The 21918-nt window shown below is 46.2% G+C and overlaps 1 protein-coding gene across 1 annotated transcript in view; it reads left to right on the forward strand.

Annotated features, from left to right (window-relative positions):
• homer1b (homer scaffold protein 1b) overlaps nt 1-21918 on the forward strand; it is a gene marked incomplete at its 5' end in the record, with an annotated part of 65129 nt that overhangs the window by 33248 nt on the left and 9963 nt on the right. Inside the window, 3 exons of the mRNA XM_084322736.1 lie at nt 825-981; nt 5376-5486; nt 6364-6444. Of these exons, the coding sequence (XP_084178862.1) occupies nt 825-981; nt 5376-5486; nt 6364-6444 (349 nt within the window). The remainder of the gene's footprint in view (nt 1-824; nt 982-5375; nt 5487-6363; nt 6445-21918) is intronic.

The following is a 21918-nucleotide window of genomic DNA, read 5'->3' on the forward strand; positions in this document are numbered from 1 at the left end:
ATAGTGGAAGTGTTCTGGCCACGTCAACAGGGAGAGGGGGTAAGCCTAAGAATCACAGGATTGATTGATTAATTGACTGATTGATTGATTGATTGAAAACTTTATTAACAGATTGACGAATGGGTACAATACAGTACGGCTCAATACACAAAATTGTTAAGGGGATGCAGACCAGAGAAAGACTTTCGTCTTGTTTACATCAGGGTCCCCCAGGAGTTTTTAAAGGCCTGCCCTTCTGCTATCAGTGTTTCCCGAAACCATAGAACCCACATAACGAGGCAACCACACAATAATGCCAGCAGAGGGCCACGACATACTATTAATAGCAAGGATACCACAGGGCGCCGTATGGTCACAATATTGCCATAATATCGCAAAATTATCATTTATAAGAGTTAAAGGTGCTATAGATAACATTCAGCCACTAGATGTCACACTGGAGCACCAGCATGTAATTTATCCAATCAGGTGCGTTCCATGCGGGGGAAATGGGAAGTAGGGAAGGGGATACATGAAGGAAGGGTGCGCTGTATTTAAAACACAAGACAAAATGAGAGCAACGTAGCAATAATCGTTTTTATCTCGATTATCTTGTTTTCGTTTGATTGTAGGAAGCCAAAATTGAAATTGAAACTCGATTAATCGCCCAGTCCTAATGTGACGCGTGAATGTCATGTTTTGATAAGCTAATAGTGTGTCTTCCCGCTGTGTCCCCCCGCTGTCCCCCCCCCACTATGTCCCCCACTGTGTCCCCCCCACTATGTCCCCCACTGTGTCGTTCCCCCACTATGTCCCCCACTGTGTCCCCCCACTGTGTCCTCCAGCCCCACCATGACCAAACACTGGGAGGCGGAGCTGGAGGCGCTGAAGGGGAACAACGCCAAGCTGACAGCCGCTCTGCTGGAGTCCACGGCCAACGTCAAGCAGTGGAAACTACAACTGGCCGCCTACCAGGAGGAGGCCGAGAGACTACACAAACGGGTGAGGAACCGGGGAGAGAGAGAGAGAGGGTGCGGCAGTAGTGGCGGAGACAGAGGATTATGGAGAAGTGTTACTAATACAGAGGGGGGAAGGTGGAAGGTTAGTGTGGCACTAAGTGCCAGGGTTGGGGCTTTGCACAAGTATGGACTTGTATCATGAAGGATCGTAAAGTGATAACAGCAGCTCCTGAGACTTTGACCGCAAAGTCGTCTTCAGTTCCGTGTTAACTTGATCAATTAGAAAGGCTTACTAGCGCGAACACGCCCATAGGTGTGCAATTTGCTCCTGATTTGCTCCAGCACAGTTGGCTCACGGAGCAGTCTGCACCTGCCAGCGCTGTTGGCAGATATCAGGAAGGGGAAAAAATAAACCCGAAATGAGCAAGCCTTGCGTTTCTAATACAAGTTTGCCTCTTTCCTTTCTCCATCACCGCAAATCCGGCCCTCAATTAATATCGCCGCGGGGGGGGGGGGGCATAATCCCACGGGACAATGCATTGGGAACTTGTGTCCCACGAAGAGATCTACCCCAGTGAATATAGGCTTGTTTGAGATTGGCTAGGCCTGCACAGTTTTGCCTACCGCCTTGCCAAGAGTGTTGTATGCCGGTCAGAATGTCGTCCGACTTGCTCTGGAAATCTGACTAAGCGAGCCGCGGAAATCTCACGGGAGCAAGGCACGCGCAGTCTTCAGGGCTAGGCGACGCAGTACCTCTCACCCAGCTGCTCGACGCCATGCATGATGGGAAACGACTTGCTCTGGTCTGCGCAAAGCGCCCATTGGCTCAGAAAAGTTGTCACCACCCACAAGGAAGTTATGAGACGTCTATCAGATAGAACAAATAGAGGCGACTGAGTGGCGCAGTGGGCAAGGCGCTCGCCACTAACGCAGGAGATGCTGGTATCGAGCCCAGCTCTCGGCGTTGCTACCGGCTTGGCCGGCCGGCATACTAACACAATTGGCAGTGTTGGAGGGTGGGAAAGCCGGTGGGTGGGGATTGGACGTTGTGGACAGGTCGGTTGGGTGACGCCGGTGCGGCGGAAACAGGAAGTATCGGGGGCAGCGTGAGCCTCCCACGTGTTACTCCTCGCCACTGAGAGTTGATTGATTGAAAATGTTATTAACAGATTGCAGAATGGGTACAATACGTACAGCTCAATACACACAATTGTTAAGGGGATGCAGACCAGAGAAAGACTTTCGTCTTGTTTACATCAGGGTCCCCCATTTTCAATTCATCAGGACATATATGACATACATGACATACAGATAGACAGTACTGCTACATCTATACATTTATGACATACCAGATTTGCAAATACAGTACTGTTTGTGATACAAAAAGAGTCCAGAAAAGGGAGTACCGTAATTCCTCTAATAGTAACCCCGGCTTGTATTTGTTTCAACTGTAGCGGGTACCAGGCTTGTATTAGGAGGAGGCATGTATAAGAGAGAGGCCTATATTTCTAATTTTCAAACAGATCATAATGAATAAAGCAACATTTTGTGTCAGTTTGAACCCAGTAAAATGTACTGGGTTCATTTATTGAAACCAAGTACTGTATGAAATAGTAAACAGTGCAATTACAGGTGGTCACTGGTCATTTCAACGTTACAGTGAAATCAAGTAACTAGCTCAGTATGCAGCTATTAGCAGCTATGCAGCTATTAGTAACCCGGCTTGTATTAGGAGGTCGGCTTATAATTGCTTAGCTCAAGAGCGCACCCGGCCATTAATAGAGACCCGGCTTGTATTTGAATACCGGTTACTATTAGAGGAATTACGGTATATACATTTGACGTCAAAACTGTACATTGGAGGAGGTTGGGTGGGGTTGGGTGGGGGGGTTGGGTAGGAGGGGTTGGGCGGGGGGGGAAACACTGTACATCTGTACAAGCAAGACTGTACATTGGAATATTGACAACCATACTAGGTAATTTACTGTACATTAGAGGGGGTTGGGGGTGGGGGGGAAACACTGTACAAACAAGCATAACTGTACATTGAAATATTGACAAAACCATACTAGGTAGATGACTGTACATTGGAGGGGGTTGGGTTAGGACATTTACAGGGGCCAGTTTCGAATTGCAGTCTCCCGTAGGTGTTCTTTGAGAGTGGTTTTGAAAGTGGGTAGTGATTCACATTCCTTTACAGCTTTACTGTAGGTAGGGCGTTCCACATTGATGTGGCATAATTGCAAAACGTGTTTAGTTTCTTGTTTGAGCCGAATCTGGGTTTAACATGATTTGTGGAGCTCCCTCTGGTGTTGTGATCGTGGTATTCACTGACCTTTGGGACGTTTTTTGACATGTACATGGGTACCTTGGTCGTGTAGTGTATCTTGTAGACCAGGCCCATTGCAAGTTGCTGTACTCTGTCGTCTACTCTAAGCCAGTTCGAGCTGCTGCGGTGAAAAGATGCGACAGGCTACCTCCTCGTGTACCGGAGGGGACATGTGATGCAAGGCTTCTATCCTCACTACAGCCGACCAGTGGGAGGTATAGTCTAGCAACATTCAAAACAGGGGAGGGAAGAATTGGAAATACGAAATTGGGATGGGAGAAAAATAGAAAATGGGGAGAAAAAGTGGATACAAAATAAATATAGAACAAATAGTTGGTGATTGCTTCAAGTCGATTCTACAGCCGGACTGTTTCTATCATCGGAATTAAATAATTATAATGATAATAAATACGACAATTATGTTTTGCATTTATAGTCATGACTCAATTAGCAATCTGAGCATTACCGCTCATATGTACAGTACTTCACTAAGCCGTCTGGCTCACAGTTAACCCAATCACGCGATATAGTGAAATAGACTAAGAATAGATTAACGAATTCCATATAAATCTATAGTTCATTAACGATGCAGCAGCTGATACTGTATCCTGCACACACACAGCGCGACAGCGATTTGCTACTCCAGATACTAATAATAATAATAAATTATAAATAAGTACATTTATACATAATTCACACATCAATTTGTGTGAATGAGTGAGTGTTATAGTATTTCTACCTGTTCTCATTATACCCCCCACATAAAATCCAAAGGATAATTAACTGGCCAAACATTATCAGTGCTTTCGAAATTATAATTAGCCGAAATTATAATATATAGGCCTATATCTCGTTGCACACATCTTACATGATAAAGTGTCTGCTGAAAATCTGCAAGATTTTTCCACGTCGCGCCCGACCTTTTCCCGACGTTTTCGCTGATGGAAGTGCATTGGGAAGTCGTGCCTCCCGCCAAGATCTACCACCGGGAGAAATCTGTCGACCCGTGCACGCGCGCGCGTGGGAGCTCGAGCAAAATCACCCAAATTTGTCCACGTTGCACACGTTGCTTAGTTACCACCCGATCTCTGAAGATGTAAATAGCGTCGCGGTGCAATTAGCGCCAGCCTTTGTGAATTGGTCTTTTTTGACGAGGCTCATTTGCATAGAAAGGGGCACATGTTCTGCCCATATTACCTCATTTAAATACCCACAAATAGCACCAGACGTAATGCTGATGGAACGCAGTTCCACCTCATTTCACCCATTGCGCTTCCTTTGTGAATAGCAAACTGTGTTTCAGAGCTATTTGCGCCGGCATAGCGTCAGAAAAAGCTGCGCGATCCCTTTGCGCAACATTCATCCACACTGTAGCCTCACTGGGTGATATGACGATGTTATCGTGCTCACGTGTTTGGTGCATTATGCAACACCTGTTGTGAATCTTGCACTTTAGTCCGTCTCTCTCTCCTCGCTTTCTCTGTGCTTCAACATATTGTTTATTTTATTATTATTATTTTTTATCTATTTTTTCTCCCACTTTTTCCGTATTTTTCTCCCATCCCAATTTAGGCGTTATGCCAATTCCCTTCCTGGTCGTTGCACGCATTTTACCCCCACTTGCCGGCCTAGGGAGGGTTGAAGACTATCACATGCCTCCTCTGATACATGTGGAATCAGCCAGCCGCTTCTTTTCACCTGACAGCGAGGACTCTTACTGGGGGAGTGTACCGCGTGGGAGGATCACACTACCTCCCTCAGATCCCTTCCCTGCTGAGCAGGCCCCCCGACCGACCTGTAGGAGTCGCTGTTTACAACGACCAGGATACATACCCCACCGGCTTCCCACCCGCTAACACTGCCAATTGTGTTAGTAGGGACGACTGACCAAGCTGGAGGTACCGCTGACAGCTGGATTCGAACCCAGTGTCTCTGCGGTGGTAGGCGAGCGTTTAGTCCGCTGCGCTACCCAGCCGCCCCTTGTTTATTTTTATTTTTTTACAAAAAACAAAGGTCACTTTATGCACATGTATTATGTTCTCACCCCGTACATAACGTTAGCCCATGTAGCCTAAGTTAGTGGAGAAAACATCTTGTCCATGCTGCAGGTGACAGAGTTGGAGTGCCAGAGCAACCAGTCCCCAGTGATCAAGTCCCAGAAGGCTGAACTCAATCAGACCATCGAGGAGCTGGAGACTGCACTGAGGGACAAGGAGGAGGTATGATGTGTGTGTGTGTGTGTGTGTGTGTGTGTGTGTGTGTGTGTGTGTGTGCGCGTGTTTGTGTGTGTGTGTGTGTGTGTGTGTGTGTGTGTGTGTGTGTGTGTGTGTTTATTCTGCAGTAAAAGGTCCGCCATCATGTTATGTGGCAGAGATGATGCACCTTTGTATCCTTAAGAATACTTAAACCATGTTGAACCTCTGGAATATTTCAACATTATATATGTAATAATAATAATAATAATACATCTATTTTATATAGCGCTTTTCCAGATGCTCAATGCCGCTTTGATATATTCCCAGACTATGGAATGCTCTCCCCAACCACCTGAGAGCACCACAAACTGTTAATACTTTTAAACGTGGACTCAAGACCTACCTTTTTAGAAAGGCCTTTTATTAGTTTTTAGGTCTTATTCATATGTTGTTCTGCTATGTGTTCTTCTTTTTTATATACATTTGTATTATATTCTTTTTAACTCTGTAGCACTCTGAGACTCACGAATGTAGGGTGCGTTACAAATTAAATGTATTATTATAATAATAATAATAATAATAATAATAATAATAATTATTATTATTATTATTATTATTATTATTATTATTATTATTATTATTATTATTATTATTATTATTATTATTATTATTATTATTATTATTATTATTATTATTATTATTATTATTATTATTATTATTATTATTATATATGAATCAAATATACAAAATACATAATCGGCGGATTCAAATTCAAAATAACACATGCAGAATGTGTGCGTGGGTGTATTTGTCTTGTCAGGCTCATCTACTTTGTTATGTATCGCGTGATTATGATGATAACACGCGGCTGCTATCTGTCGTTCCTCTGTCTCCCCAACAGGAAATGGAAAGGCTGAAAGAGGAAGTGGAGAACATGAATGATCTCCTGGAACAGAAAGACACCCTGACCCAGAAGCTCCAGGTGAGAGACTCAAACAGTACACAGGAAGAGGGACCATATTAGTCCTCTTCTAGCCTCTCTCCATTGGGTACAGTATAGAAATATTTGTGTGTTGTGCCTATGATCTGTTTTGAATGTGTTGATTTGTGTCACTGTCTATGCATTATTGTGTGTATTGATGTCTATGTGAGCTCTTTCTATTTTTAGTTTACTACCTGCCAGGTCTGGTCAATGTGGGTTGTTTGTAAATGTAAAAACAAGTATTATTGTTATGCTTGAGTTTTGACCACTATCACAAATAAAATCTAAAGTGTTAATTGTAAAACTAAGGCCCAGTCCACACGATCACGGGTATTTTTGACACTGTTTTTTTTTTTTTTATTATTCAAAAAAATTAAACTCTGTCCACACGACTGGTTTAAACCCTGCACAGAGTGACGTCATATACATGTAGTACAATGCCAAAGCAGTAGATGGCGATGTAGTTAAAACATGAAGGCCATTTCAACCAATCAGAAGGGTTTAGAGTTAATACCGGAAACTGAACTGAAGCCTGGAACACAACATCCCTCCTTGCTCACAGCCAAATTAGCTACAGTTTGCAGCTAGAACAACGTGCAATAAACAAAAAAGGATACATTCACTGTGTGTTCTGCCTCATTTGTTGATGAAACAAAACCAACATCAACACAATTTACCACCAAGAGCGGAGTTTAGTCTCACAAAAAGATTGCAGATTTTGTTAGCTTACGTGCTAACGTAATAATAAAGTAGTAACGTTAATGCTAGTAGAATGAATGGATGAAAACGTTATTTAACACATTGCAGAATGGGTACAATACAATACGGCTCAATACAAACAATTGTTAAGGGGTTGCAGACTGTTGTAGTTTGGACTGGGTTCCTTATAACAATAACTTGACAACATGTGAGCTTAGTTTAGCCGCAGCTACAGGTTTACTCTGGTCAGGTCAGGAATGCGACAACAGACATCATCAGTCGATCACAACACTCTTCAACACAGACGATACATTTCGAACAAAAGTTTGTTACAATCATTTTCATATATAGGACTTCCGGTTTGAGAACGAGATGTAAGCGGTCACGTTTGGTCAACGCTCCGCTCCCGTTAACGTTAATTTCACTTCAAAACCCTCTTTGTACAACACTAATGTGTTTAAACCTCATCGTATATATTAACACTTTGATCGCCGGGGTTAAATTCATAATTTACCATCCCTCGCCAGCCCTATTTAACATGGAGAAGTTCCCCTTCTTTGCAGGGCTATAACTTTTTAAATTGTATTGCTCAATTGACATTACTATGGCCCATTCAATGTCCTATATCTATTGTTCAGGGTGTAGCAACGTTATACTTTTTCATTCACATATTCATACTAAAATACGGTCTAAAGTATAAGTATGTTTTTATCGTTTTCTGCAGCTTTCTCCAGAACTTGATTTATAGCCCTAAATGCATTATATTGATGATCAAATACAGTTTGGTAGGAATCTGTGCGAGATAAAAAAAAATTCAACTGGACGTGGTTCTAGGAGTTACTACGTATGATCTGATGTTGACCGGATGGGCGGGGGGTCGTTTTTAATTCCGTGGGCAACGTTATATGTGGGTGATATGATCATCAGAGCAGTTAGTATCGAAGACATTAACAAATAACGCTGAAACTCACCATAGCTTCCTCTCGCCGTTGGGAGATGAGCGTGGAACAGAATTTTTTCTATTATGGGATGTCGAAATATCCGATCCATTTCCAGGTTGTATAATAGTATATACGTCCAAATCATGTTGTTTATCGAGTTATTGGTAACGGATCACTATCCGTTGTGATCAGCTCGAGTCCTGGGACTATTACCGAGTGATCGGACCCAATTGAAATGAGCACCAGCTTCCACTTCCTGTTTCTCCCCTGGGCGATCCGCCGATCGGCCACCAGATGGCGCTCTTGAACCGTTGTAGAGTTGAGAGGGACTCAACAGTACATCTCATGTCTCCGGGGGAGAAATATGATTTCGATCACAGATTTTTGAAATATTGATATCAAAGACGCTGTCCAGCGTCTTCGGCAGAATGAGCATGGCGGGGAAAGACGTGTTTCAGCGTCAACGGCGATTAAAGTGTTAAATAAGACCTTCTACTAACTATATCAACATAAAGAATCAACATGGGACCAAAGAAAGAATCTGGAAAGAGACACGGAGTAGACAATCTAACGGACCGGGCGGAGATAGCCGTGGATATTGAAAAGAAAACAGCCGACAATACCACCGCTCCCAACGCTCCTGCAACCTCATCCGAAACAGACATGGAGAATACACCACCCGATTTCGAGTCTCTGACTAATCTGATAAAGGACCTGATGGATAAAGCTGACGTCAAGGCTGACGCTTTTAAGTTATATATCGAGGCTAAATTCGAAGAGGTTAAAACAGCGGCTGCAAAACAAACCGAGCGTATTACTGCAGTTGAAAACACCGTGGTCGAATATACACTTAAAGTCGAGGAGAGCAAGAAGGCTCTTCATGAAGAAATCATGGAGCTAGCGGGGGAGATGCAACAGGTGGACAAAGAGCTTTGGCAGAAGATACATGACAACGACGAGAAATCAATGGAGAGGTTGCTCGAATTCGAACGTCACTCTCGTAGATTTAATATCTGTATAGTGGGATTGGATGAATCAGTCAAATGCACAGACGACTCATTTCCATCAGTGTTAGTTGAAATTCTAGGCAAAGAAATCCTCCCTACAATACCGATGGTGGATCATTGTAACAGAATCGGAACCCGAGACCCCAGCGGCAACAAAGTAAGAGTGATTATTGCTACTCTGCGTAAAACTGAAGTGAGAGACGCGATCATCAGGGATGCACGTAAGCAATGGGGAAAACTGAAATACAAAGATAAACCAGTGTCGTTCTATGAAGATTTGTGCAGGGAGGCTATAAACCGACGAGCCCGTTACAAGGATGTGATGCAGAAGCTCTATAAGAAAAATCTCCAACCCAGCCTACGCTATCCAGCATTTCTTTCCATTGTGGGGGAAAATGGAAAAAGGATCGGGATACGCTCGCCTGAAGATGCCGAAGATTACATGAAGGATCTCCGGCCCGTCTCGGATGACAAGCTTATTCATCTTTTTTTTTATTATTATTTTTATTTGGATAACTTTGCCATTCAAAAACGGCATCAAACAAGCTTGTTGACAACATTGAGGTACAAATAGTTTAATACGAAACGCTAGACACTGTATTTATAGATTTATGGTTTTTGTGCAGGCAATGATCTGACGTTGTCATTTTGGAACATTCTGGAACATTCTGGATTCTTTTTTCGATCGCTCTGTGTCATGTTGGAATATACTGGAATACACTGGAATGGCATGGCTCTTTGGTGGGAAGAATACTCTGGAATATAACTTCAGTTTTATACAAGTCATGCGGTGGCTAACTTTCTAGAATGCACTGGACTTTTACAATGAAGGCCTGGGAACAATAACATTCGGTATGTACCTGCACATGAACCAGATATGGAAGATCAATAAACCCTCATAACGGTTTAATGCCCACACTTGTCGGGGTACGAACTGCATACAAGGATTTAAAAACCTCACTATCATCTAAAGGTGTAAGCTTGGCGAAGTTATTTTAAACTTTAAGCAATTGCTCCCTAACTTTAGGGATTTCTATAATTTAGTTCTATAAACTTTTTTTTGTTTTTTTTTCTCTTCTTTTCTTTTTCTCTGTTTTATGTAAGGTTCCAACATATACATGTTAGTAGTAGAAAATGAATATGCTAATTGAGGCATAATTCTCATTTTTCATTTTATTTTTATTACATTAAAGGGAGGGTGTCTAGGCCATTGACATTCTATTAAATTAGAATTAAAGTTTTAGATCCTATGGCAATTAGCATAGGAAAGTTAAGGATAAAAGGCTCACTCTGGGCTAACCGGTGGTGTAAGGGAGGGAGTTATACGCGAAGGTTGTGTCTAAGGAACACAGCCTTGTACGGCTCTCTGTGGGACGGGGGTTTAGGGGTTTATTTGTATATATGTATGTTTTTAAGCTCGGCTCTCAACGGGACCTCAATAATTGGATGTATATCCATTGTGAATTCGTACTCCAGACGCATTACCAACAAGTACACAACAACATGTATAGATTATGGCTAGTTTGAATATAATGATCTGGAATACTGGGGGAATAAATAATCAACATAAATGCAAAAGCGTGCTCACACTGATGAAAAACAAACAGGTTGATGTGGCTCTTCTAAGCGAAACGCACCTTTTAGTGGAAGACAAAGCAACGCTAGCGGACAACATATATCATAACATTAGTCACTCTTCCTTTGGAACGAGATCCCGTGGAGTTGCTATAGTCGTGAAACGGAAGTTGAATATTGAATTTCAGGAAGTATGGTCTGATACAGATGGTCGGATAACCATAGCTAAAATTGTATACAGGAACAGGAAAATAGCGTTGGTAGCGGCATATGCCCCAAATCTGCACGAGGCTAACTTCTACGCTACATTTACTAGAACAATGTTAAACTTTCCTGAATACTCATTTATAATTGGCGCAGATTTTAATGCCATTTGGGATCCCAGGATGGATAAATCTTATCCCACCTTTTCCAATGACCAGAAAAATTCATCTAACGCGTTAAAGGATTGGTCTAAGAATACAGGTGTAAATGACCTATGGCGATCACTCAACCCTACGACCCGGAAGTACTCTTGTCGATCTGCAAGACATAGCACATTTTCCAGAATAGATTATGTTTTTGCATCCCCCTAGACTATTTGATAACTATGACGTGGAAATGGTAACCAATGCACTATCAGATCACTGTTATTTACTCCTAAAAGGATCATTTGGTATACTGTCATCCCGAGCCCCAAGATGGCGATTTAACTCGATATTGCTGAAAAACAAGGAATTCATTACACAATTCAAAGAAGCTCTTGTTGTATTCCTACTGGAGAATGCGAAATCGGTACAGGACCCCAGAATATTATGGATGTCGGTAAAGGGATTTTTCAAGGATTTTACCGGGAACTTTTCCTCCAAAATACGCAAGAATCGTTGTTCAAAACTGGCAGAGCTGGAAACGCTTTACTCTACGTTATTTTGCTCTTTACAATACAACTACTCGTTCGATTGGAATCTCAAATTAATGTGTTAAAAAAAGAGATTAATGCCATTTTTAAACAACAATCTGAAGTTCAAATACGTTGCAAAAAAATATTCTAACCAACATAAATGGCATAGTCATACTTCCCTATTCAATAACAATGCACTCCTGATTGGAAAACGACCTATAAGATACCCTAAATGGGAAAAGCAGGGCATACACACTGCGGACTAGACAGGCGCCTAAGGGGTCTACTGAGAACAGCACCCCGGCGGAAGGGGCGTTCGGTATGCTGTGCACCATGTCGCAGCCTCCACAAAAACCCGACCCCCTAGAGAGGCCGAGGCAGAGAAGGCTGACACGATTGGCAGACGTCATGAAAAGTGCGGGGGCACACTCGCAGACAGACGGGGTCAAGCCCGGCCTAACCCGAGAGTCGACTCCGCTACCAACACACCAGGGAACCAACCACCCCCCTATGTTTAGTTTAACAGGAGGCGGTTGTTCCCTTAACCCCCCCAAGAAAAAAACTCCGAAACACAACTGCGCGTATACACCGGCTATACAGGCAGTACAAGCGTTTCAGTTTTCAAGAAGGGGTTAACCCAGGCCAACAGGTCGACGACAACAAGTCCGGACCTGGGCCCGGCGGACCGGGACGTACACAGGGATGCCAGAGGGGTACAATAGAACCACCTCGACAGCCCCCTCCCAGCCCCGCTGAGCAGGGGAAAGGAGGGGCGAAAAGTAATGGAGAAGGACCAGGCTCCTTAGCACAGCGCAAGGTGCAACACAATATGGACCAAGCAACCGCGAAGGATAACACACAGTGACACGAACACACCTCCATAACATCAAACCCTGCGACGCCCGGGCCAACCCGGCATTTCCCCCCCGAAAAAGCACAAAGTCCTTCAGGGTACCAGAACAGCAGATCTGCGCCCCGGCGGACAACGGGTTAACTGACCTGGTCCGGTGCGACCAGAACCAGTCCCATGTCCTAATCACGCCACCATCCCCAGTCCTAAGAGGGGGGTAGGTACGCGTGTTGATCTAAAACATCACAGAGGGCGCCACCAAGACGGTCAGAACATAAACGCACCGCGCCCGGTGGCCCACCCCATGGGCGTGAGACCCCTCCGCCAATGTTTCGATCTACTCCGTCATCTCCCCCCAGAGATGAGCGAGAATTCGTTGAGACTAACCTAGTACACTGGTGCTCGGAAGAGATACAATCTCCATCCCAGTTGCTCTATAAAAAACGCTGTTTCTATAATGAGCAACCAAGGCGCGCCAGCCCATGTGTGGTTCCACACTGAAGCACCCAGGGCCAGCGCTATGTACACGTCGAGACCCTAAAACACATCAATGGTAATTCTAACAAGAACCCAGATAACGTTCCCTCCATGCCGCCTGGGACGAGCGGTAGGAAGCTGGCCAAAAGACACAGATGACGCGTCTGAGGGAAAGAAACCCTGTCAACCCTGCTCTGTATATAAAGAGAGGGGACAGGAAACCCCCAGAGAGACCTCCCACGTGAGTAATAATTGAAAAGATATATGTAAACATTGAGCTACGTGACCAAAAGCTCAACACATTATGCAATAGAGCGCAGAGCAGAAAACAAAGTTTTCCACGCACCGCATAACTCAATCTTGACAATAACAGCGGTCCACAACATGGAGCCTGAAAAAAACTCACGGAAGCCTCACAACCAATAGAAACGTGCCCAGTGACATATTCTATGGCCGGGGAAATTCCGTGACCCACCTGCTCAAATATGGCGTGGGACCAGGGAACTCCCCCCCCCCCCTCTCCCCACCCTGTGATGCGCTGACCCAACAGCGTGACAGGAAGACCAAAGAACAGGAGGTCCAACCCCCTGGCCAATCAGTAAAAAGGGGGGAGGGGTTTATCAGTTCACCCCCTCATGACCCCACACCCCGGATACGATGAAAACAAACAAGCAGCGATGATACCAGTTTACCTAGCATGCTACATGAAAAGCGTATATCCACTAGGATAAGCTCAACCATTTGCACGCCAGCCACAGACGATAAACTCGTTTGCGAAAACAGGTTTTTAGGCTTTAGGCTCATGTGCGAACACCCGTGTTTATGTACTTCACCAAGTAAAGAGAAAACACAGACGTTTAAAGAGAGGGTCAAATACCTCAGTACAAGCTACATATATGATTACTTCTGTAGGCTAACACTCCAACCTGGTTGTGGACTCGATGCCATGTTTCCCAAACGTAACAGAATACACACAACCCCCTCAGATAAAAAAGGTAAAGTTCACTCTTACTACTGCAAGAAGAACACAGTCTTCTTCATGATGAGGGAAGACAAGTCTTTCGACCGAGTGCTAGCCACAGGCCTTGCTAAGCACACATATAGCGACCAGAAACAATTTTCAAGAAAACTGTCCTACTCTCTAAGCAAACACACAACCCCACAGCTAGGTGAGGGTTTATACATCGTATCCCCAATATATAGCGAATAAACACACATTTTGTAACAAAAAACAGTCCCTCATCAGGAGGGACCTTTTATTTAATAACATAATAAGGGGGGGGGGGGGGTAAACAGGGGAGTCACTAGCGGCGCCTGCTGCGTGCAGAGCGGTGTTTGCCCCCACGGGGAGCCGGCCCGGAGGAACGGTTCTGGGGAGCCTGGTCACGTCGATCCCTACCGTTACCTCCGGGCGTGGGGCGGCTGGCTGCAGCGGACGAGGCACTCCCTCCACTCCTGGCCTTCTTCGCCGAAGGTCCAGTAGCGGTGGCGGTGGTGGCGGAGGCAACGGTCGCGGTGGTGGCATCGGGTCGGGGGAAATGGGGTTGGAGCTAGTGCACTGCAACCTTGCCCAGGCCCGACGGGGCCCGGCCCGGCCCGGCGGGTTCGGGCTGGGTAGGGCTTTTTTTTTAATAAATAATTCGGGCTCGGCCGGGCCCGGGCACCGCCGTTTTTTATTTTGTTTTTATTTTTTTATTGATTTTTTTTTTTTTTTATATATATAACTAGGGTTATAGGATAACCTTCGCTTTCCTTAAGATTCGTTTTCTCTTTTGCGCCAAGCTGTCATCAGAGAAACATTTGGATGTAATTACCGCAGTGCGCAGGGAGAACTCAGGCCGGGGACAACTCGATTGGTTGTGTTGGAATATAGCCAGTTGGCGAACGTTTTATTTGTTCTTGGATGTATGTAGCCGGTTGGCGAAGTTGTTAAAGTTGTTCAACGCGTTGCTGACGTCGTGGTGAGTGATGTTTATTATTTGCTGGGTCGCTACCTGTTTTGTTGTGCTTTTCATTATGTTGCTTGCTCTGCTCGAAATCTGATTTCTGTTTTCTGTTTGTAGGCTATTGTGTGTCGTGTGTGTGTGTGTGTGTGTGTGTCAAAGAAGATTCTATAGCCTTCAATACGTTTTACGAGGCTGCTCTATAAGCGAGCACTGGGAGGGAGGCATTCTAAGAGCGAAACAGGCTATGTAAATGCTTCTTAGTTTTCAGCGTGATATGCGTTATTTAGGCAGACCTATTGGACATTTTCGTTTTTGTTTATTAAAGTGTTTAGAATATTTAAAACAAATACAAAATTTTTTATATTTTAATAATAATAATAATAATTTTTTTTCGGGTTTTCACGCGGGCTAGCGCTTAAAATATTATTTACAGTCGGGCTTATTTTCGGGCAGGGCCTGAAGTTCACAAAGTGCAGTAACTTCAAATACAATGTTGTTTTCCCTCCAGCTTTCATAACTTAACCTAGCCATTTTGAAAATTACATTTAACACCTGAATATATTGGAATGATGATGATCCAAATAAAATGGCTAGGTTAAGTTATGAAAGCTGGAGGGAAAACAACATTGTATTTGAAGTTACTGCACTTTGCCTGTACATTACCTGTATAATTATTTAAGGAAATCGTGCAGCAGAGTGCAGTATCTGATTTGTTGGGGTTAATTAAAATAATTACGTCATATTTTTGTATGCCTAAAGATTACTTCATTAATTAAATCTGGGTACTATCATCTATCTACCTATAACACATTTTGGATGGCAAGTCAAAATACTTTAAAGCCATTTTCTCAGTTTCACTGTTTGGAAGTTACTGCGGTCTGCCTTGACAGGGCAGAGACCTGTCCCTGTTTCACGTAGGCCTCCATTGATGGGAAGAATGGGCAGTCTCTCTCACAGGACGACGTTGCCAGAGATGACCTATCATGTCATCAGGAACAGGTGCAGGCAGAGGCTGCGGCAACGCCACGCCATTAGCGGCTGCAACGGCCGCCATGAGCTCGGGGAACAAGGCAAGCAACTCCCCTTGCATACCTCCCTCCACGTCACTCGCATCCCTCGCGTACGGGAGGCTGCCACGGGCGCCACCATCCGACGCGGCAGATAGCTGGGCATCTTGTCTAACCCAACACCGGAGTACAAGGGACCCCAAGGAGACGAACACTCCCTGCCACTCCCCGAGGGGGAGAGTGATACGTCTCCACCGGGGCTTCGAACAAGAGAGCTCTCGCCCCCTCCATATGATCCTCAGTCTCCATCGGAAACGGAGACGAGGCAAGAGAACTCTCGTCCGGCTCCAGCACAACGTCAAAGCCTGGCCGTTCGCCCCTGCAGCTCGCCGCCTTACGACGAGAGCAAGCAGAGGCGAAGAGTCTGCGTCGCAAATCCCCTGCCACCAGAGGAGCTGTCGGCCTATCGGCCGACTGTCCACTGGCGGGGGAACCAGGGCCGGAACCAGGCCATCTCATGGGAGATGGAGGCTCAATGGCCCCTCGGAGAGGCAAACTCACCACCGGGCGCCGCCCGGGCATATCTGACCCCCACGACCACGGAGCCAGAGACGCCCTACGAGGCACGGAGGACGCTGCAATGGAGGGTGACGTTGTGAGCGTCCAAACCCTCCGAAGGTGCAAACATTGGGTCTCATTCTCCAATGGACTTATGACAAAAAGGGCTTTCTCTTAGGACCATTTGAGACATTTTCGGGCAAGACATGAATATAGACAATATATTATAATAAAATATTAATTATATATGTTTTATTGGGACGGTTGGTGAATCCCAAAATCGCCCCGAAAAGGTCTCAAATGGCCCTAAGAGAAAGCCCTTTTTGTCGTAAGTCCTTGGAGAATGAGACTCATTATGTCTTAGTTTTTCTCATAAATTGGCGAGAGAGAGAAAAATAAGATACAATGTCCACGTAGCTCCTTTCCAACAACTATTTCGGCACTAAACTCAAATGGTGTATACAGACACTTGTCTGTGGTGAAAATAGGGAAGGAGCTGTTAGTATGGCCACGTCCCCGCTTATGTAGGATGTGGGTGTGGCCAGGCGGATGGGTGTGTACATGTGGAGACATTTTATTCAGAATTAGATTGAAAGGGATAGGGTTCCACTACGAGCAGAGCGTAAGCTATACGATAATATAACCACGGTTTCTATGCCCACACGCAACCACTGCAACCGGGATGTGCGCAAAACTTCACCCTGGACTCCGGTTTTCAAAGACCACGGTTGCAGTGTTCCAAAACCCCGGTTGTGTGTGGGTGAACAGTGCAACCGCGCACATTAAGGCTCGGTTACATAACACCCCGCGTGCGTGTGGACAGGGCCTTAAGAGTACAGTACAGGACAGTACAGCCACCTGGGACCTATTGTGGGTCCTGTTGCTCTGTGGGCTCTGCCCCTCCCCCTGCTCCACCACTGCCGTCACTGTAGCCTTCAGCCCAGGGGTCACCCAGGGGTTGTTTTCAGATGGTGACACCATGTTGAGCTCAGGCATTTCCTGTGACCCAAGCATTTAGACATTACGTTGTATGAAATACTTGCCAGTAGTGTAGTGGATGCAAAGCTGTTAGCTTACTTACAGAGTTCTGTGGTTCTGGTTGGGTTCTGAGCGAATCAGGAAGCTTTACAGCAGTCAGTCAGCAAGCGGGGAGAAACGGGGTCACTAAACCATTTTAACCCACGTTTTAATCCACACAAGGGTTAACCACCTCCAAAACAAAAACACGCCACAGCATGCAGGCGAAGGGTTAACCCCCTCCAAAACAAAACCACACTACAGCATGCAGGCGAAGGCTTAACCCCCTCCAAAACAAAACCATGTCACAGCATGCAGGCGAAGGGTTAACCCCTTCCAAAACAAAACCACGGTCCTCCAGCATTGTGAAACAGCTTGTGTGTAGTAATACACCAGCTTTTTTCCAAGAAACAAAATGGTGCCAAGTGACTGCAGAATCCATAGTGGGGGAGGATGAGGATTTTGTTAGAAATTAGTAAGCCTTTTGCCAGCATGCTGTGGTGTGGATTAAAACCTTCTTGGTTTGCTTTCGGTTCACTCTAAACCCGGCCAGAACTCTGACCACGGGACTCAGTAAGTAAGCCAATAGCTTTGCATCCACTACACTACTGGCAAGTATTTCATGCAATTTAATGTCCAAAAATCTATCCCTTTAATGTAAAAACACTTGAAAGTTGGGCTCCAATCACACATCATACAGACATAAACAGCAGGGGGAAATTAAGCTGCTCTGGTGAGCTGGTCACTCAACACTGTGTAAAGGCTGATTCTCACAGTGGCTTCTGGGCTGGCTTAAAGCTGTTGGCAGTATTATTTCATTTATTTATTTATTTTTCACTGTGACAATCACATATTATACATTAGACATTTTAGTTTGATTAAAGCAGCAACTAGGAAGATTCTGACATCAATATATCATCGTAAATTCAACGTCCATACCGTGGCGGGATTAGTACTGCGGACAGATGAGACTGAAATACAATTAACATGACCGCAGCGAGTCCATCGATATCCTTTATTTTCTATTGATATTGGGAGTTCTACTGATGGCATTTTGTGCAAAGGAAGCCTTTCCAAACAAAACTTGCTTTTATCACCAAGAATAACGATAGGTTATGACTATAACCAAGTTCTGTTAATAGTGGTGACGCTCGGCGTCACTCATGCACTGTCCTCGCACACGTGCACGCGCACTGAATAAAGACCACAATGTACCTTTATATCCCAATATTTGTCTGACCACACCCCTATCAGCTTACCTACATAAGCAGGGGTGGGGCCACATACTCGCCTCCTTCCCAAGCTTTCACCACAAGGTGAGATCAAGGGCTGCAGCGGCGTCGGACGCCGAGCGTCACCACTATTAACAGAACTTGGTTATAGTCATAACCTATCGTTCTGTATTCATAGTGGCTCCGCTCGGCGTCACTCATGCACAAGGGAGGCCGAGCGGGAGCCACCGGCCGACAAATACACCCCGCTGAAGGCCCCCCACAACCATCAGAACAGGGAGGGCCGAGCCCCCCCGACCCCCCCTAATGGAGGGCACCCCCCCTATTGGAGGTTTCCCGGGAGGGCGACAGACCCGACCGCGCGAAGAGGCACTCAAGCAACTCAACGCACAGGGTGAGCAGACCGTGGCCTGACCCCATGACTACACACACGCACAACCCGCATGCCACCCGGGAACGAACGGAGGGAACAACCTCGTTACTGCCCCCAGAATCACGGGGTCAAGGGCAAACCCAACCCCGTGGCAAGGCCGTAGCAGCGGAGCGCGAAGGAAGGCCCAGACCCACCAAAGGGACTGGACCCCCTGGAACGGGTGCCCGGAGAAGTCCATGATGCCAGCATCAAGACCCCACCAGGTGGGCACTTAGTGACCCCGCCCCCCACATCGCCAGCGTATTCGGACAAAGGCCCTTCAGCCGAGCGGGCCCTGTCCCCCCAATAGTACACCGCCTGGCACACTGACCCTGCAGAACAGGCAGTCAGCATGGCCGTAAGCACACAAAAAGGTTAACCAACGGAAGCAGGCAGCGCACCGGGGAAAACCAGGCAACAGGCTGTAACCTGAGCCTGGAGCACTGCGGACGAGACAGGCGCCAAAGGAGTCAGCTGAAAACAGCCGCCCCGGCGGAAGGGGCGTATGCTGGCGTTGTTGCATGACCAAGCCTCCATTTAAAAAAAAAACCCACCCAGAGGGGTTGAGGCAGAGAAGGCTGACACGATTGGCAGACATCATGAACGTGCAGGGGCACCCTCAACCGGGTAACCCGGGAGTTGATACTGCTCCAACACACCAGGGAATCAACCACCTTGGTGTTACCCAATGCGGTGGTTGTTCCTATAACCCCTCAAGAAAAAACTCCAAAACACACCTGCGGGTATACACCGGCTATACCGCAGTACAAAAAAGGGTTAACCCAGGCCTACGGGTCGACGAAACATTACTTCGGACCGGGCCCGGCGATACGGGAAGCACAGGGTCACCAGAGGAGGTCAAAGACCACCCCAACAGGCCCCTCTTCGCCATGCGTGAGAGAGGAGCGAAAAGAATGGAGAACCAGCCCCAAGCACACCGTACTTGGTATTCCCAGGCAGTCTCCCAACCAAGTACTAACCAGGACCAACCTGCGTTCTCGATCTGACGAGATCGAGCGTGTACAGGTTGGCATGGCCGTAAGCCATTACGACAGTGCAGAGTACAAAATGTACCCAACCAGGGTCTCCATAGCGCTTAACCCTGTGACACCCGGACCGACCTGGCCTTTTCCCCCTGAAAAAGCCCAAGTTCCTCAGGGTACCAGAACAGCAGATCTGCATCCCCGGCGGACAACGGGTGTAACTGATCCGGACCAGCGTGACCAGAACCAGTCCCGTGCCCTAACCACGCCGACATGCCTACTCCAGGAGAAGGGGCAGATATGCGTGTTGATCTTAAACATGAAAAGAAGGCGCCACCCAGACGTTCGGTGCGAACCGCGCCCGGTGGCCCACCCCCAGGGCGTGAGACCCCTCTACATATGTTCAGATCCATTCCGTCATCATCCCCCAGATATGAACGAGAATCCGTCGACAACCAAAACAGGTCGTCGGAAGAGGAAAAACCTCCATCCCAGTTGCTTTATAAAAACGCCGTTTTAACCTCAAGCAACCAAGGCGTGCCAGTCCGCCTGATTACAGAACACCCCGAGCTAGCACTATACGTGCGTCGGGACACAACCACATCAATGAACAGGCTATTTAGACCTGTCATTGAATCCCCAAGGCGCCCAGGGGAACGACAAGAGGGGTGTGATGCTTCCTAACTCCAACTCTTCTTAATAGAAAAGAAGGAAGCACCAACAGTATGTATCCCAGTCTACACAGCCGGGGGTAAAAAAATTTCACATTTTTACATCCCACCACCCTCCCATAGGGAGGAGACGGAAATCCCCAGAGAGACTTCCCACGCGAGCTGTACAGATTGAAAAGAATATATTGCACCTTGAGCCATGTAAAAGTTTGGTTTTAGGGCTCTCCGGGGAGGAGGCACTGAACCCATACACACTCATTAATCGAATTGAATCGAATACACACACAATAGAGTAGGACTCCTTCTTGAGGTTCCACTCACCTTAACAATCTGAGGAGGAGGCTCTGTACTCTGAGGAGGCTCCCTCACATGGAAGGAGAGTCCCAACTCACAGAAGGCCCGAATAGGAGCTTCGTGAGGAGGAGCCCTGACCACCCCCCGAAACAGATCCATCATATGGACCTGAACAGCACACGGAAGTCCTACCAACAGAGACGCGCATAGTGACGTACTCTATGGCGGGGGGATTTCTGCGGTGCACACGCCCAATATTCCAGGGCGTGGGACCAGGAAACTCCCCCCCCCCCCCCCCCCCTCACCCTGTAACGTGCTGAACCGCAATGTGACAGGAACCTTGAAGGACAGGTGGGTTTACCCCTGACCAACAGAAAAAAGGGGGAGGAAAGGTTACCAGTTCACCCCTTTACGACCCCACACCCATGATACGATGTAATGACAAAAATAGTATGACGCAGTCATAGTCAGCCCCATGAAGCGTCTAACAGCTTCACACAGCGCATGTGCCAACCTGCAATCTGAAAAACACAGAACAGAGAGGGCCCTCGCAAGAGCCCCGGTACCAGACTTACACATGTGCTTCTGTGGCCAGCCCAACCCAGTTGTAGGTCACACGACACACACAACCCATTATCACCTACAAAAAATGGCAAAAACACTCTACAGAGGAACGCCGTTTTTCATAATGAGAGAATACACAATTCTCGATTAGTATCGGCCACAGGCCTTGCTAAGCACACACGAAAAAGTGACCAAACAATCTTTTCTGTAGGAAAATAAAGTTTCTCAAGCGGTTAGCACAACCCCAACAACTAAGCTAAGGGTTACATCGTATCCCTACCACACAGTGACACAATATAGTGTAACAACATGTCTGAGAGGAGGATGAAGAAGTCCCCAGGGAACCGGGGGGAAACACAAC

Source organism: Notolepis coatsorum, assembly GCF_963971535.1.
Source record: "Notolepis coatsorum genome assembly, chromosome: 10".
Classification (NCBI taxonomy): domain Eukaryota; kingdom Metazoa; phylum Chordata; class Actinopteri; order Aulopiformes; family Paralepididae; genus Notolepis; species Notolepis coatsorum.